General features: G+C 39.4%; 1 protein-coding gene across 4 annotated transcripts in view; it reads left to right on the plus strand.

Annotated features, from left to right (window-relative positions):
- Positions 1-18,231, plus strand: part of KIAA1549L (KIAA1549 like) — a 146,177-nt gene that overhangs the window by 106,504 nt on the left and 21,442 nt on the right. For all 4 annotated transcript variants that reach the window (XM_053390505.1, XM_053390515.1, XM_053390525.1 and 1 more), the window contains 3 exons: positions 8,679-8,857; positions 11,144-11,361; positions 17,536-17,665. In XM_053390505.1, the coding sequence (XP_053246480.1) occupies positions 8,679-8,857; positions 11,144-11,361; positions 17,536-17,665 (527 nt within the window). The remainder of the gene's footprint in view (positions 1-8,678; positions 8,858-11,143; positions 11,362-17,535; positions 17,666-18,231) is intronic.

Raw genomic sequence — 18,231 nt, forward strand, 5'->3', positions numbered from 1 at the left:
TGCCATTGAAATTCATTATTCTTATTCATACTTATGCACGAAAGTTCTAAAAGAGCTCTTGCACAGAGGCGTACCTAGCGTCCCTTGCGCCATTGGCAAGGAGCTGTACCAGTGTCCTGTTCCAACCCCCCTGCCCCCCAAAATAACTTTACTGCAATAGTCACATTGGAAATTACTACATTTTACATGACCCAAGTACCCGATGCATCTAGAGTGAGGGTGAGGCGAGGAGGAAGGGCAAAAAATTGCAAGCCTTTGTGTCGTGGTGCAAGAAGGATGGAAAGTTTCTCCTGCATCACCGCATTGCCACACACATACGCCATGCACACCAGAGTCTACAGTGGTCTACCTTCGTACCGCCTTGCCATTTCTCCTACTGCTCAGCTCCCAGCTTTTGTCTGAACTCATGACCTTACATAGATAACTGGAGACAGATTTCTGGGGTGATTTTTGTCCCCCTGCTTGGTCTGCGATTTCACCAGCCCCTAGGTAGGCCTTGCTCCTGCATGACCAAATGCTACCACCATGTTTTTGTTCTGTTCTTGCAGATATAAGGTTGTTCTTGCAAATATAAGGCTGCATATGCACCATACATTTAAATGACATTTGTTTTTCCAAAGAAATCTGAGAACTAGTTTATACTTTTCAGAGCTACGATTCCCAACACCATTAACAAATTACAATTCCCAGGATTCTTTGGGGGTGTATGGGATTCAAATGTGTTTTACTTGTATGGTATGTACACAGCTTTATTAGCAAGCTGCAAGACCCAAGAAGCAAAGTATAAGCTGGAGCACACTTTAGCTATCTTGCTAAGCCTTTAATGTATTTTTTCAGTTTTTAATGTATTTCAGAAAATGCAGGATCTCAAAATCAGAATCTCTTTGTTATTCACTTTGGTTGATACAGACTCAAAGTTAAGATTGGTTCATCAGTTGTCATAGTAACAGACCAATTTTAGAATCTGTTCTTCTGGCATTTAGTTAACAGAGGAAAGTGATAACTTTTGGTTACTTTTAAAGTATAAACTTTAGTGCAGCTCTGCTTAAAAGCGTCCCTCATTCAGGTGCAGATAAGCACACAAATAGGAAACAGTTGAAATGTACATTCAAGAAAAACTTCACTGAAAGGCCAAGCGATGTAGCTAATAAAGCTGTTTCATTGGCACAAGGCCTTTGGCCTGTGCAACGAGACTTCTTCTTCCCATGCCCCCTCCAGATCTGCTCTAGGTTCCCCCCTCCCCAACCATCCAGAGAAGATTAGGGAAGGGGAGGGATAGGAAGTTCCATTCCATAGGCTGAGGTCCTTGGGCTACTGGGCAATTTAGTTGAACACCACCCTTAACATTTTGGGAGAGATGACTTTCTATTCATAGTTAGAATTGCTTGTCAGGATTTTTAATAGAAGATTAATTTAAAATCACTGTCTTTTATAGATCACGTCTTCACGGGTCACTGTGTTTTCCTGCTCACTTTCCTGCTAATAAAGACAGAGCAATGTTTGCTACAGCCAGATTCTGAATGTGCCTCTTCATAATAATCAAAATTGTGTTCCTTTTCGTGGATGTGCTGCAGTAGCTTAAGTTTAATACTGGCCAATGAATATAGAGTTGGCAAAGTTTCTGTTTCTGGACTTTTTTTGCGTGATGGAGGAATGATGCATCTCCGTCTCTTTCTCTCTCTCCCCTCCCCCAACCTTTCACCAGTCAGATGATAGGACATGTGAGTTGGGCACTCTGTTGGTGCCTGCTCATGTGGAGGTATCATTCATGCAGGTTTTCTCATATACCTTTTGTTTTGAGAAAGAAAATGGTATCAATTAGCAGCAAAGGATTTTATGGTGAAAAGTACCTGTGGTTTTAATTTGAGTTATGCAGTATCTTGCATTGAGTCATTGGCAGACAATAATTGTGTCTATAGACATTAAAAAAGCTTTCAATAAAGTATGTCACCAAAGGTTCCTAAGTAAGATTTGTAGTCATGGAATGAGAGGGCAGGTACCCTTATGGATCAGTAACTGCCTAAAGAACAGGAACCAGAGAGTAGGAAGAAATGGACAGTTCTCCCAAGAGAGGGATGTAGAAAATAAAGTCCCCAGAAGATTGCTATTGGTATCTCCAAACTTGATAAATGAGTACTAAAATAATGAGATCATTGTAAACAAGTGTAAAGTGATGTACATTGGGGCAAAATATCTTAGATTCCCATATACACTGATGCGTTCTTAGCTGACAGTCACTAACAAGGAACAAGACCTTAGGGTTGTAGGGTCGCTCAAAGAAGATTGTGACCTGATGAAGACTGTGTGGCTGCTGTGGAAAAGGTGAATCCTATATCCGGGATCATTAGCAAAGGGACTAAAAATAAAACTGCCAATATCAGAATGCAGATCTATACTACACTTGGAATACTGTGTACAGTTCACATCAAAGGATACTGAAGTGTTGGAAACAAAACTGATCAAGGGATGGAGCAACTTCCCAGTGTGGAAAGGTTGCAACATTTGGGACTTTTCAATTTAGGGAAAAGGCAAGTTAAGTGAGAATGTGATAGAAGTGTACAAGACTATGCATGGTGTAGAGAAATGTTTTTATCCATTTATCATGGATGCTAGAACTTGGGATCACCCATTGAAGCTGAATGTTGGGAGTTTCAGGACAAATAAAAAGAAGCACTTCTTCAAACAGAGCACATAATTAAAATACGGAATTTGCTTCTGCTGGGGAGGCTTAGGTGAGTTCATGGAAGATAAGGTTAAGTTCTCCCACCACTGCTGGAAGCAGTATCCCTTTATCTATGAGTTGCTGGGAGTGGGGAGAGTGCAGCTCAGGCCTTGCTTCCTATAGGCACCTTTTAGGACATCCTGTGAGAACAGGGTGCTAGATGAGATGGCCACTGGCCTGACCCACAAGGGCTCTTAATGATCCTTAATGGGTGTGTGTTTGCAAATTCATTTTCCAAGGGTTTCTTTATCACCTGCTGCATTTACACACATGGAAACAGCAAAGAACACTTCGATGAACAGTGTCACTTGGTCTTGAAACCTGTGCATGTGGTGTCTGAGCTCCCAAGGCTAGCCTGAGAGCCTTTCCAGCTTAGCTGCCTTCTCCACCAACACGCCTTGATCTCAGATTGTTTGTTCTATCAGTTGTAGGTAGGATGGGGTGGGCTGCGTGAGACTCTCTGCAATCCTAAGAGGTAGTGCTTTTTTAGAAACATGATTAATCTCAACAGAAAAGTGCCAGTGCAATATGCAGAATATTTCAGTGAAATTTTAGTTTCTATAGTAACTAGCTCCTTCCTCCTCTAGTAAATGGTTAGTGTTGCTGTGCTTTGGAAATGAGTAGGAGGATGAAATGAATATAAAAGGACACTGTAGAGCCGTGTACAAGCAAAGTAAAATAATAGCTTTGGCTGAAGGCTGTTTCCCTTTCCCCCTTCATTACAATACGCAACATACACAAACAGCTGTTGCCCTCCTCATAAAGATGAACATGTTTTTCCATAGGAATAATAAAAAAACTCATTAAGGCTCCACAATTTTAAGTGAAGGCCTTTAGAATTAAGTTTGCAGTAGTCTATTCAAGTACATTTCAAAATTCTGAACCTGCTGTACTTTCTGCTGTCAAGATAGTTTTTTGTGAAATTATGGCGAATGTGGGCAATCCAGTATTTTGCCCCAGCCCCATACAAGGCTCCATGCACTTGTGAGAGCCTATTGGTGATTTACATGTTGATGATTGTGGAGCTTAATCAGATTCTTCTGAGCAAACTTCGTGAAGTCACTGTGAAAGAGATAGATAAGACCAAACATAAAACTGCCCACAGTGTTTGCTTACAGTTCATTGCCATCTATATGACAGCTTAACTTTGCCAACATTTGTAAACCACATCTTGATTTTATCGCTCATGTGTCAGTGAGATGAAACACAAGAATAAAGTCAGATTTGTAATTTAAGTGACATTTACCGAACAAGTATTCTGTTCCAAGGATGAGAGAAATTCCTTTTCCAGCTTTCTTATACAGTATTATCATAGTTTAAGGCTCAGATTTTCTCACATTTAAATAATTAATTTTGGCGTTGTTTTCTTCTTAAGATATGTGTTGAGTCTTTATTTTAAGGCTAGCTTGAAGTTTGTGCTGAAACATGACATATAATGTTGAAAAAAAATCAAAGAGCAGGATTCTGACTAAATGAAGGAACTGGGCTTGCTTATTATGTATGTGGTCGATTCAAATCAAGTCTTTAGAGAACAGGATAGGAAACACATAAAACACATTATTAGGATGTGTTTACTAATGTCATGGTGATGTCTGGTCATTTTATACCCAAAGAAGTGTAGCCCAGTCTTGTACATGTTTACTGAATTCTCAAGGTAGTTGTAGCCCTAACTAGATCTACTCAGAAGTAAATCCCATTGAATTCAGTGGGACCTGATCTCAGGTTAATGGGATTAGGATTGCAGTTTTAGTTTTTATAGGACTACTGCCTCGACATAGTTATTTTCTTCTTTATCCCTTATCCAATATAATCTGTTCATATGTTGCAGTGAATACTTTTTTGCACTCATGGGAACTGTGTCATTCAAGTGAGTGAAATAATGTGTGAATGAATAACAGCATCTGAGATCTCTGGTACTTTTCAGTTTCTGTGGTTGTCAACAAATGTATGTTGAAGACTATGGTAGTTACAACAGTTAAGATTCCATTTACAGGAATGTAGCCCCAAAGTAGCTCTGATGGGTTTAAGAATAGGCCTAGTGATAACATCAGATCATCCCCTTAGTCTACAGTCTCTGATAAATGGATTTGGCCAGAGATCACTACGGCTGACCTCCAGGTTTAGTAGTCATATGAATTACCACAACTGAAATGGTATAAGAGTATAAGACAGCAATCCTGTAACCATCTATTGGACTCAATACAACTTGCTTCTGAGCAGACATATATATAGAATTCTGCTGTAAAACAAAGTCTGAAAATAATTTAGAAAATGCTATTATGCTGCAAGTTTTCATAAAAGAAGATATAACAGATTCAATGCCCTTGAAATTGCATGCCTTTTTGAAAGGGAATCCCCCCAAAAAACACCCACCCACCCATCCTGCAGTTTTCAGTGTTAATTGGCACTTTGCCAGTCAAATGGACTGTATAATTTCTAAACAGAAAATGAAGCAGAAAGGACTCTATAAATATATTAACATAATTTGGTTGAGTTGTGACCCTTAAATTCTTCCTTGGAGCCTACCCCATGTTATTGTCTTGGGTAAACTTTCCAGTTGCCAACATCTGTCTTCCACACATGCAAATGCTACCAATACTGCTAATAAGAAATCCAGTGGATTTCTTTTCTTCCATTAGGTTCCATTAACTTTCTCAGGTAGCTGCCCAAACCAGAATAAAAGGATTTTGCATCACTGTGTCAAAGTTTCTCCAAGAGTGAAGCACCCTAGATCGTGATGGTAGTGATGAAGATGATAATGGTACAATAATATTCATTATTTGTATAGCACCTACACCTAAGTACACTACTTTCAGATCTTACAGGTTTTCAATCTAAAAAAAACATGGACAAAGAGAAGGGTGATAAAAACATAAAAGAATAAGGTGCATCTATTATGTTGTAAGAATAAAGTTTATTTTTTAAAATACAGCTAAAATTGAACTTGATAGGTACAAAACATAATCTAAACATTCTGCAATCACAGATGAACTGTGAAAAATTGGGCAAATCAGGGTTTTTGGAATGTCAACATTTGTCAAACTTATCTTCAATCACATGTGCTCGGTCTCTGTGTAGCATAATGAAGTCAAAGGTTCCCAAGGTGGTAGAATGGATCAGTCAAAATATTAGAATATTGTTTTGAACACCTTCCCCATATAGAGAAAAGAAAAAGAAAAAAAGAACAGCTCACTACAAATAGAAAATTGGCAGAACAGATAGAGAGCTTTCTGGAACCTTTTCCTTTTCTTGTCCAGTTTTTCTTTGTCCAGTTTTTGCTGGAGGGCTTTTTAATGGATATGTATGTGGATTTAAAAATGGACCCCCCCCCGCCCAATCTAAATTCTACAATCCATTCTGTTGTGTCAGAACTTTCTTATCTCATGTATTCGCCATGTCATTATGGTGTGTGCATGTATGTATGAATGAGAGAGGTGGGGATAGAAGGTATTGTAATTGCTCTGGTGATTGACAAAAATTGGAATTTGATACAAACATAACCCAGGTTCCCTGACTCTCATAGAAATCTACTGTATAGAAAGACACAAGAGCCCACTGACTGCAAGCTAACAAAGGCTGAAATCTAAACTCACCTGGAAGTAAACACCATTGATTTCAATAGGGTTTGTTTCTGATCAGACATGGTTAGGCTTGTGCTGTAAGTCAAACAAGTTATGAAGTTGAGTTCTTTACACATGTGAGCAGGCTCTGTTTTGTGATTTGGAAGGGAGGATTTGTAGTTGGAGCTAGGAATGTAAGAGACAAAGAGAAGCCCTGTATTTGGCGGAATAGATGAGTGTGAGAATTCCCATCTTCTACATTTGAATAACCCACAGACTGGGGGAAATACAATTTTCCGTGGAAGCTGGGAATATCTCCATACTACCTGAATTGCTTAAGTATCTCTTCTCTTTTATGCGTTTGTAGCTGGCACTGAAAATCACCTTTCCCCAGTCTGAGAAAGTCCTCCTCATAATGATATGCTTTTCTGCTTCTTAGACCAAAAGCCTCATTGTGGTTCTTGTAATGTGTCATTTATTTTATAAATTATGCAATTTGTGTATTGTTAAAGAAATAATGTTAAACTGAAGTAAAATAGAGGCTAAGTTTCATATTTCAATGAACAAAAATACCCTCCCCATTGGTAGAAAGCTATTTGGCAATGCCTCCCTGTGCCACACTTCATCCCAATCTCCTATATATATTTGTGAGAAAAATGTGCAGTTCTTTTCCAAAAGCATCTAGGAGAACTTTTCATGCACAATTTTGCAAACCATAAGGAAATTAATAAGAAGAAGCCTGAGATAACCTTTATACTTCTCAACAATTTAAGTAAGTTCCTGTCACAGCTGCTATAGAGATATATTTCCTGTGTGTGTACATGAGCTTCAGATCACTCTGAACGTATAATGCAGGCATTGTTGGAACAGACCAACTTCATATCTTGATGGCATAAATTGACTTGCACTGTAATTCTTACAGTAATTAAAAGAACAATAAATTTTCAGAGGAACTAAATCTTCGGAAATACAGGTTTGAAAATGCCAGCCCGACAGTAATTTATTCTTTGATTATACTGGATACAGCACAAATATCACTCGGTTACATAACAGAATTAATTAAACTAGTTTGATAGGATCTCTACTTTTGGGTGGGTGGGCATGTAGGGGAACAAAATACATGGGTGGCTATCTTGTTCCTCTTTCCTCCTCTTCTCTTCTTAGTGTCTGGAACCTGTAGTTTTGACCAGCTGTGGTTAGAAGAAAACCACAGTTCCTTGAGATTGTACATATTTGGAATCAGAGGTTTGTTTTAAAGTGAAAGCTTTCTCTCTCTCTTCTCTCACTTGCGGAGGAGGAGATGAGAGGGAGAGAATGCAAGGAAAGTAGTAGTAGTAGAGGTACTCATTCACCATCATCTTGATACCTGAATCAGGCATAAGACTCATTGAACCAGGTTGCAGGTACCTGTTAGGATAGCATTCAGATGACCAGTTTATTTTGCATTCATCCTGATTGTGTCCACAAAGTTTGCTGGGAGGTATATGATATTGGTTATGATCTGTTTACAGGGAGATAATATGATTTTGCATCAAGCAATTGTTGTTGCACACTTTCCGGTGCATTTACTCATCACTTTCCTAACATCAAAAAGTCTGTTTCGTTTTGTTTTTAAAAAGAGGGTTTGTTGCACAAGAGCACCAAATTCACTTTAATTGGACCACCTGAAGGCTCGTATGCAATTGAATTTCACCCATTTACCGTTTGTAAATACCCCACACTGTACACATTGCTATGCCAACTCAGTGTCACAAAATATTGTTTAGCCTTCCATATGCAACACCTCCCTTAATTGTTTGGAGTTTAATGCATTTGTTTCATATGATTTACCTGTATGTTCAGCAGCACAGCCTGTTTTAAAATAAACCCTCCTTTACTGAAGTATCTGCTTAAATCATAATGCCTTGCATGACAAAACCCCCAAAAGATTCATTGGATTTGAAATCTAATGCCAGTGATTTTAAATATGGGAGGCTCATATACAGAAAGTGTTTATTACAATCCGGGGTCCCCAACCTTTTTGGAGCATGGAGGCACATTTCGAAATCCACAAAACCATTGTGGCCCCACCCAAAAATACATATTTCACTGACAATAACCAGTGATACCCAGAACCCCCAGGCAAAACATGCACACCTATCCCAAAATAAATAGACAAAAAATTAGACAACCCCAATGAAACAACCATAAAAGGCCAAAACTTATTTTTTAAAAAATGAGAAGGGTCAAGAGGGCTTTGGTGAGTAGCAGGGATATCTGTTTCTGGGGTTTTGTGGTACTCACAGGGACATGTTGGGGACCCCAGGATTACATGCAATTCATTTTCACTTTCCTCCTCACCAACTCAGAATTGAAATGCCCAAACCATATGCTGACTTAATCCTAATATGTTTTAGTGCCCATAAGTGATGAAGAGGAGGGAGATATGCTCTTTGATAGCATTGCCAAGTCTGCCATTGATCCCTTCGACACATCTTCTGGATCTGTACAGTTGATTGCCATAAAGCCTGTAGCTTTGCCTCCCGCACACACATCTTCAGACAGGAATCAGGAAACCGCTGTCCTTAACGGAGAGGTAAGATTATATCCAATAAAGTTGTGTAATCATTTATGCATTGGCGGGTCTTTAAAGCAAGTGCTCAGAGGAGCACTTGGCTACCAGATCCGATTGACACTGGTTGGAAAGCTAACCCCTGGTGGGGAATGTTTTGTGACTTGTGGTGTTGACAGGTTGTATGTGGAGTTGCCTAAGAAAAGGGAAAATGTCAGTCAAAGACCATTCGGGTTGTGGTTGCAATCTCTGAATGGAAGGATGAAAAAAAGAGAGGGGGGAGTGTCCTCTGTTGCCTTTTGGGACTGCTAAGATGGGGTGATTTCATTATGGTGAAATCATGCAAAAAGTTATTTTATCCTTTTTGTATTGCCTTATGCAAAAATTATCCATAGTCATACTACTCAGTATGTATGACAAATGGAAGAAGAAGAACAGCAAAACTATGAAGAGGGCCCCCTCTGTTGATCTTAGAATTTAAGAATGTGTGCAGGGATGGAGGTGATTATCACATATTTGGTGGCCTAAGTTTTTCAGGGCTACAAACACATAGGTGAGCAATTTGCATTGGGATCAGAAGTGAAGTAGCAACCAGAGCAGCTGTTTTAGAACAGTGGTTTTGTGAGTTCTCCACCCAAAAAACATTTTCTTGCTTTCACTTACTTGTACAAGGAGCAACAGTCAATATTCAACAATCCCCCACCCCATCGAAGCACCATATATATTTAATTACATTTAACTTTAAAGTAATGTAAGTTACTCCTGTCAACCTAGCAGTTCGAAAGCACGCCAAAGTGCAAGTAGATAAATAGGTACCGCTCCGGCGGGAAGGTAAATGGCGTTTCCATGCGCTGCTCTGGTTCTCCAGAAGTGGCTTTGTCATGCTGGCCACATGACCCGGAAGTATAGATTACAGCAGCAAATCATTAGTCTAAAAGAGGCCATAGCTGGCAAATGAGTCAGAGTTGGCCACTTGAGTCTCCAGTATACAGGAGTTTCCCAGTTGTTTTCAAGGGCAGCCCCATGTAAAGCACATTGCAGTAATCCAACTTGGAAGTTGGCAGAGCATAGAGTACCGTGACCATGTCATCTCTGCCCCAAAAGGACTGCAGCTGGCAAACCAGCCATAGTTGAGAAAGGCATTTCTAGCCCATAAAGGCCACCTGAGTCTCCAGTGAGTGACAGTATGGGACCCAGGAGCACTCCTAAGTTACAGACTTGGCTCCGTCCAGGGGAGTGTACCCAGTCCAGGACTCCCCGGTCTCCCCATATTTCTTTCCACATTCATATTTAAACTGATGTATATTTGATATTTGTCAATTGACACTGAAGACCTGCAAGAGGGGAAAATTCCCACTATTTGCACATAATGAAATGGAAAGGGGGCAGCCTTTCCTTATTTTATTCAGCGTTCCATACAGCAGGACCTGTTTGTGCAATGAATGCATACTTTACATAAAAGACCTATTTGTTTAAAAACTTACTTCTGATGCAAAGTTGTGGTTGGAGGGATATAGCCTAAGGTATAGGGCAGGGGTAGCCAACATAGTACCCCCCATCAACCACAGCTAGCATGGTCAACAATCAGGGATGATGGGAGCTGTAGTTCAGCATCATCTGCAGAGCACTATTTTGTCTATTCTCAGTATAAAGGGCTAGTTACATCTTCACATTACTGCACATTGTGATAAGAGCCAATCCAGATCATGAACTCACATTTTCATTGGCTAAAGTGAATGCTGTTATAAATAAAACAGATTGAAATTCCCCACAGTCAGCTGCCTACTCCCTGCTGTAAATCACTGCTCACACATGTGGTCTGCTCATGTTAGTAATGGTAATGAACACAGATGAGTTTGAGGTTCTTCCATAACCTGGGAAAAAACTTGCAATGTACGATTTTCCATTATAGGCACTTAGAGCAGTGATCTTGCATGCATTCATTGCTATGACATTTCACTGCCAATGTGAGTAGACTGTTAACATGATTTGCAGAAGTGAGCTGGGAGTTGAATGTAGGAGAACTGTCAGATTTCCTTGTTATTTTGAGATTTGCCTGATGCTGAGGTCTGGCATAGGTAGTTGAGGATAGTGTCCCATTTTTATCACCATTGTAAACTATGGATTAGACACTACTGCCTGAGGTTTCATCTAGGGATAGTTGCCAATTCTACCAAAAAGGAAATTTAAATGCCTACTCATACATAATCTATAGGCTATAAAATAATTGGCCAAAAGTCAACAAGCCTTAATCAGAGGGTTAATCTGAACAAATAGATTTGATTATAATAAGTATTTTTTGTTTGTCAGGTTAACAAAGCCTTGAAGCAGAAATCTGATATAGAGCACTATCGCAACAAATTACGCCTGAAAGCCAAGCGAAAAGGCTATTATGACTTTCCCCAAGTTGATAATAACAAGGGCTTAGCAGACAGAAAAAAGATGTATGAAAAAGCACAAAATGAAATAGATCATATTTTGGATGCTGATACGGATGGATCTTCTCCGTTTGTAGAACCCAAAAACAGGTGAGTATTTGGTATATATTTTCTCATTTCTCACATCATTTCCACCTCTACCATAAAAAGGCAAGTCGTGAGGAGTAGTGTCAATTGGCAGAATGGCAGCATGAAGTGATAAGGTTTTTTTTGCGTATGAAGAATGTTCCCATGTCTGCCATCTTTCCCCTGTTTAGCGATTTGCCATTTCCTTGAGATGATTGGTACTTTATTTATGAATGTATTAAGCTGTAATATGATGATAAAAGAGTTGAGAAGCAATATGTTTGTTGGGATAACATTCTCTTTTTTCCTGCCTATTGATCAGACCTCAGAATTACTATTATCTCTTGACACCAGGAGAGGGATGGTGGTCAGCCCTGGAGTGTGCTGTGCAACATACAGTACTGTGGATGTTGGGAAAATAGATGACAGTGCAACAACTTTCAAATGCTGATGTTACAAACTAATGACTTCTCCATTTTTGCCTATGTTTGCAAAAAGCAAAAGTCAAATACATTTTAGGGACGTAATTGTTGTTATATGAATGGAGTCATACCTTTCTCTTAAAAGGAATGGTCGAGTATATGCTGAACCCTATTTTTATAGAGCAGGGTTTCCAAAATTTGAGTCTCCAGCTGTTTTTGGACTACAACTCCCATCACCCCTAGCTAGCAGGAACAGGAAACCCTGCTGTAAAGAGCTTTAGATAGGTGATTCTGTGGGTTGCATTGCTCCCCCCTCGTTTTTTTGATGTAATTAATAAATTATTAATGGCTTTGTATTAAAACACAAGCATAAGAGGTAATATGTGACCTCTCTTGCAATTTTCTGTATTTTCTTAATGTTCCCCATCTGAATTTGTTGCTTTCTTAGTTCAATATACAGTACTTATTCTTATAAGGACAGATAGTTGTGCTGGTGTCTCTTAGTATTGTAATAAACAAGAACCATTAACTTTTATGCTGGCCATTAATTTTTTTATTGCGGCTGTCCTTCATGGGCTTTTGACTGTAAGATAAGCAGAAAGACTCCAGCACATAGAAAGTCGGACGTTGTGTGGATGGTATACAGAATGCTCAGTTCTACTATGCAAGGCTTAGGAAGAAAATATCATTTTCTCTCTGACACCCAGCTGCCAATTAGAAATTGCAAATTTTGAAACAAAAATTCCCATCCATTGTCTGTCAAGCAAACAGAAGTGTCTAGAAAGAGCATTTCTGCTCAAGAGCAATAAGAACTGAACTGTTACTCTATTGTCACGTGTTTTCTCAGACCAGGAGGGATTAGGAACTGTTAAGTGATTTTTCTACCTGGAATTGTATGCAATGCTTCCTCCAGCCCATATAGGTATCCCTCAATCAGTACCTGAGATACAGGGCTCTCCGCTTAAGATCTGCCTGCAACACCTGTGCAGAGCAGTCAAGGAAAATGTAGCATAGAGTTTATGGAATATCTTTGGTATATAAAGAATGGTGAGATCCAACAGCTTTTATGTAAATTGGAGCCTGGATAAAATTAAATAATAAAGAAAGTAAGTGCCAGAGAAACATAATTCTAAGGCCATTCAGGTCAGCAAAGAAGAAAGATTCTTGATTGGTTGGTCTGGTGCCATTGCTGGGACATTAGGGCTTTGTACAGGTCTCCAGTGGAGGAGGCAAGTGGAATTGTTACATATGCATAGTAGAAGATAAGATAAAGTTTGAATTATACAGTAGCTTCTTCTATTAGCATAGGCTATCTTAGGAATATAAATGAAGCAGGCAGAAATTTTATATTAATGTACACAGTGGAAGTGATATAGCCCTGGAATCATGACTGGAAGGTTAGAAAGTATCAAAGGAGCAAGAAATCCTTAACGCATATTTAGCATGAAGTTTTACTATTGAGCCAGTAAATTTTATTATGTACTCTGGGATTTGCTTGCTGGTGCACAATGTAGAAATAGGCCATGGTGTATGTGTTCCATGAGTTTTAATGTTTTATTTGTTGTTTTAGAGAAAGGAACTTCCTTATTCTAATCCATTTTGCCCAATAATTCACTCACAAATAGTGAAAAAGGTTTTTGTGTGTGTTTGTGGGTAGGGAATATTCACAAATTCAGACGTTATTCAGGATTGGATGTCATTTTGGGTTAGTAATACCCACCTTTTGCAGAAGGGTATTAAATTACAGGTATTTTATCATGTTTACTTAGTAGAGAAGTTCAGATTTTAATCAATTAGATCTTAATATTCTGCATATTTGCTCTTTGTAAAACAGTATACAACATCTATAGGTTAAATCATAAAGACATTAGGAATCTTTTCCTCCATATTCCTCCTCTGCAGCTACTGTTACTATTCCCTCTTGGCTTGGTACTTCAAAATGTGAAGAAATAAAACTGTCACCAAATAAATTATTCACACACTGGCCTTCGCGCATTCATATTTTTGTATAACATCACTCTAAAAACATTTACAAATTATCAGTGGTACTAAATAAACTGAGTTGTACATGGACCAGGTCCCCAGCCCTATAGATTCCTCAGAGTATTGTTCGTCACGTAGTCAGTGTTTTAAAATGCTGCAGTTGTATTCCCTGTCGACAATGACTAACCTATGCTTGTGCCAGTTGTTCATGTTGATACCTCCCTTCTCATTAGTGAATCTTCTTTAAATCAGCTAATTGGCAATCTCAGGGCAATTTCACAAAGACTGCTCATTATATGTACTGTTCTTGATTCCCCCCTCCCATTCCTTAATAGTTTCACAATTAGGTCAAGGGTGTGAATTTGCCTAAAATAATCTGAAAACAGTGTAATCTTTTAATCACAGAAATGTAGGGCCAGTGTCAGTCCCACCCTGCTGTACCTCACATAGGGAGGGACATGTTAAGCTGCCCTGTCCCTGGCTCCAGTAGTTCTTTGGAAAAAGGAGGTGACAGCCTACGCAACAGTGCATTCTGACAGCAATTTGCCTTGGGTTTGCAGGCAGTTCTGTCCCCTGGAATTAACTTGCCCCTCTGTCCTCTAACAGTAGCTACAGGGGAACTCTAGAGACTTTATTCCCTTAGAAAAAACTCATACCACCTCCCTGAATTGCCTCCTTGCCTCCTTCCTTCCTTCCACATTTCTAGCCCCTTTCCCTAGAAGATAGGGGGAAGTGCAACACGAATTCTACCCAATTAAGGGATTTGTGGAGGCTGGAAGCTCCCTGAAACCCCTTTGTAGAGTGTTGCTATTTCAGGTGGGATTGAATCACAGACTGGGAAATTCCAGTTGCACAATTAAAGTAGATTTGAGGTCTTGCTCAACAAACCCAGTTCCTCAGAGGATTGGGCTTTTTTGTTTTTTTAGGAAAGGGAAAGTGACAGGGGAAACGTACTGGAGGAAAATGTAGGACAATGCTTGCTTGACACAATTTTGTCTAGCCTCGCTGAAAACATATTGGGGCAGGTCTTCTGGAAGCAACCCTAGAGGTTCCTCCTGTCCCAAGTTTATTAGCCGTTTGCTGACCAAGCTCATTCTTGGACAAGGATAGCCTGGCTAAGATGATTCATGCACTAGTAACCTCAAGTCTTGACTATTGTAACACCCTCTATTTGGGGCTGCCCTTGTGCCTGGTCCAGAAGCTCCAGCTGCTACAAAATGCTATGGCTAGATTGTCGATAAGGACAGACTGCCATCAGCACATATCTCAATTGCTTAAAAGTTTGCGCTCACTGCTTACCGTATTTTTCGCTCTATGACGCACTTCCCCCCCTCCACAGTGTATCTTCAGTGTATTATAAAGTTATCCTGTTGCTTCCCCCCTGAATCTAATTAAATGAATCAGTTTAGGTATAGAGACAAACTTCCTCATTTTCTTCCACTTACTTGGGTTTGCCTCTGTTTTAGTAGTATACCGTTTTAGTAGTGGCTGGTGCCCATTGGAACTGGGAGGGAGAAAGGCAAGGAGACCGGCAGTAGGTGAAGGCAGAGACAGTGGCAGACAAAGCGAACTAATCTGGGGAAAAAGTTGTTGTATTAAACTTGTGATTAGTTGTACTTTTTTACAACCCAGTATTCTGCCTTTCTGTATACAGATTAATGTTTCAAGGTTGAGGATTTTGTGGTACTAAATTCTTAAATGAATGACTTTATACATTTGCAATGAATGTATGAAAATTCTAGCACATTTTCTTCCCTCACCTCAGACCAGTCCCACTAAGATCTCTCTACAGGTCTCATGATACTAAACAAATGTGACAATATGCTAGTTAGGTTATTCTCTTTCTGTTGAAAGCAAAATAATAATAATAATAATAATAATAATAATAATAATAATAGTGTTTTGTTCATGCACTAGAGCAGGGAAAAGTAAAGGCCCCCCAAAAGGCATTAGGAAATATGATTCTACAGCAGGCATCCCCAAACTGTACCCTCCAGATGTTTTGGGACTACAGTTCCCATCATCCCTGACCACTGGTCCTATTAGCTAGGGGTGATGGGAATTGTAGTCCCAAAACATCTGGAGGGCCAAGTTTGGGGGTGCCTGTTCTAGAGCCTTCAAGACCCACCAGCATTATAATTTGCACTCATGGTCTATGTAGATGCCCCACTCTGGCCTTCAGACCTGCTGTTCAGCTATGAAGTAGGTCAGAAACTCTGCCTCCCACTTTTATCTTAGCTTCTGTCTTGCTTATTTTCTGCCCCCAGTGAGTCATCTGATAGATGTTCATTGTTAGTCTGGTTTATTGTCAAATTTGTGTCACAGAGAAAAATGGGCACCTTTCCTGCATCCATCATCCGTTTCCACAGCATAGAGCTCTGTCATAGCTGTGGGACAATTGCTTGATTTCCTTAGAAATAACTGGAGAGCTTCAGATTAAATGATGCTACTTATTGATGTTCTTTATGGACTATGTGTACTGACGGTATAGTGATAACCAGTGCCTTTTTTTCTAAAAAAAATGTTTAGGGGTACTCTCATTTTCCTACTCATATTGAAATACTGCAACTCAATGAGGCAAAACTTAGATTCACGAAATGTTTAGGGCTATGCCTACCCCTTCGTCCCCACAGAAAAAAAGCACTGGAGTTAACAAGATATGGGAAATTTAGGACTGGTTCTTTTGTGCTCGATCTGGGGCTGATGGGAGTTGTAATCCAAAACAGTTGGGGGACACTAGGTTGATTAAGGCTAGTATGAACTGTGTTATGAACTGTGTTATTAGAAGTGTATTGTTTCTTGAATGCTATTTCTTAAAACAAACATAGCAGTTTTTAAGAAGGTTGACTCTATAGAGGATTTTGAAATGCTTACAGTGTGCTAGCAAGGAATCAGTTTGAGTGTGACATGAACTATCCACGAGTCTCTGGCAGGCAGATTGCTTGAGGAAAAGCCACCACCCAGTTACCCTTTTTGTCCTTTTGTTTGCTAATTTTGCACATCAGTTTTTTTTCATTCACATGCCGTGATCATGTGTTAGTCCCTGTCTTTGGGTGATCAAGCTTCAGTCCAACAATGCAGTTGCTAAGGGTTTGGAATACTGTACTGAAAAAGGTTGGCACTTAGCTGAATGGTTCACTAACGTATGTGAGACAGTATGAATATGCATTGGATGATTTTCAAGCACATCGGGCAAGTCCATCATTATTGCAGGTTATTATTGATATGGAAATGAATAAAGAAATAACTGGTGTGTAGTTACATCAGTTTGAAATTGCAGAGTTATACACAAATCTTCACAAAGAAGAAGCATTTCAGTATTTGTTTGGAGTACATTGTCTAATAAATTCTAGTTGTTTGTTTCCAAGTGCTTCAATCTTTGGTCTTCATTGAAGCAATCAATATATAATTTGACTTGATGACTGCCAATGTGTAACTGAATATGCATGGGTGTGTATCTGTGTAGCCACTTAGCTTGGAGATGAGTGGGAATTGATGATTTAGAGTATTTTTTTCAGAACTCGGAGCATAAAGACTGAACCGACATCCTACTATGGAAGATGTACCTCTTTACTCTGGCTTTTTACACCTGATGTGTATATTTTTGGGACATGCCTTATTTCTGTAATTTTAAGTTGTTTTAAAGTGTTCTTAGTCTCATGTTTCAATTATTGCAACCCGCCTTGGGACGTTGGGGTGAAGGGCAGGTAATAAATTGTTGTAGGCAGCAACAACAACAACAACAACAACAACAACAATATTGGCCTCATTTAAATACTTTATTCTTCTGCAGGCAACAAATGAAGAACTCTGTTTACCGAAGCAGGCAGTCTTTGAACAGTCCAAGTCCAGGAGAAACTGAGATGGATCTACTTGTTACACGAGAGAGACAAAGGCGTGGTATCCGCAACAGTGGATATGATGTACGTGCATGCAAAATTCATTCACTACAAACTGCATTGGAAGCGTAGCAAACATTAGAATGGTCCTAGCAAAACAATCTACCTAGTGTGAAAGTGCTTAATAGCCAGTGCTTTCCCCCCCAAAAAAAGTTTAGGGGTACTCTCATTTTCCTACTCATATTAAAATACTGCCCCTCAATGAGGCCAAACTTATATTCACAAAATGTTTAGGGGTATGCGCCCCTTCCCCCCAGAAAAAAGCACTGTTAATAGCTACTTCCTTTTTAGCAACGACTAGAGCTGATTTTATGCATTTTTTGGTCTTCAGGTTTCAGGGTTTTTTAAAATCATATATTCACTTCAGTAGAAGGCATGGGAAAGGCCGTTCCTGAAGTCAATCTTGAATAACAGCAGTTCGTTCATTTTAAACATTCACTCAGGCACATGCCCTTTCCCTAAAGCTCAAGGTGCTTACAATCTAAGTAGATTGTTGATCTGACAATACAAGGCTGCTCCTTACAATCTTGTTGAGCCTTCCACACATTTTGTTAGTATAAAGGTAAATAACGAAAAGGAAACCCAAATTC

This window comes from Podarcis raffonei, chromosome 1, assembly GCF_027172205.1.
Source record: "Podarcis raffonei isolate rPodRaf1 chromosome 1, rPodRaf1.pri, whole genome shotgun sequence".
Lineage (NCBI taxonomy): Eukaryota > Metazoa > Chordata > Lepidosauria > Squamata > Lacertidae > Podarcis > Podarcis raffonei.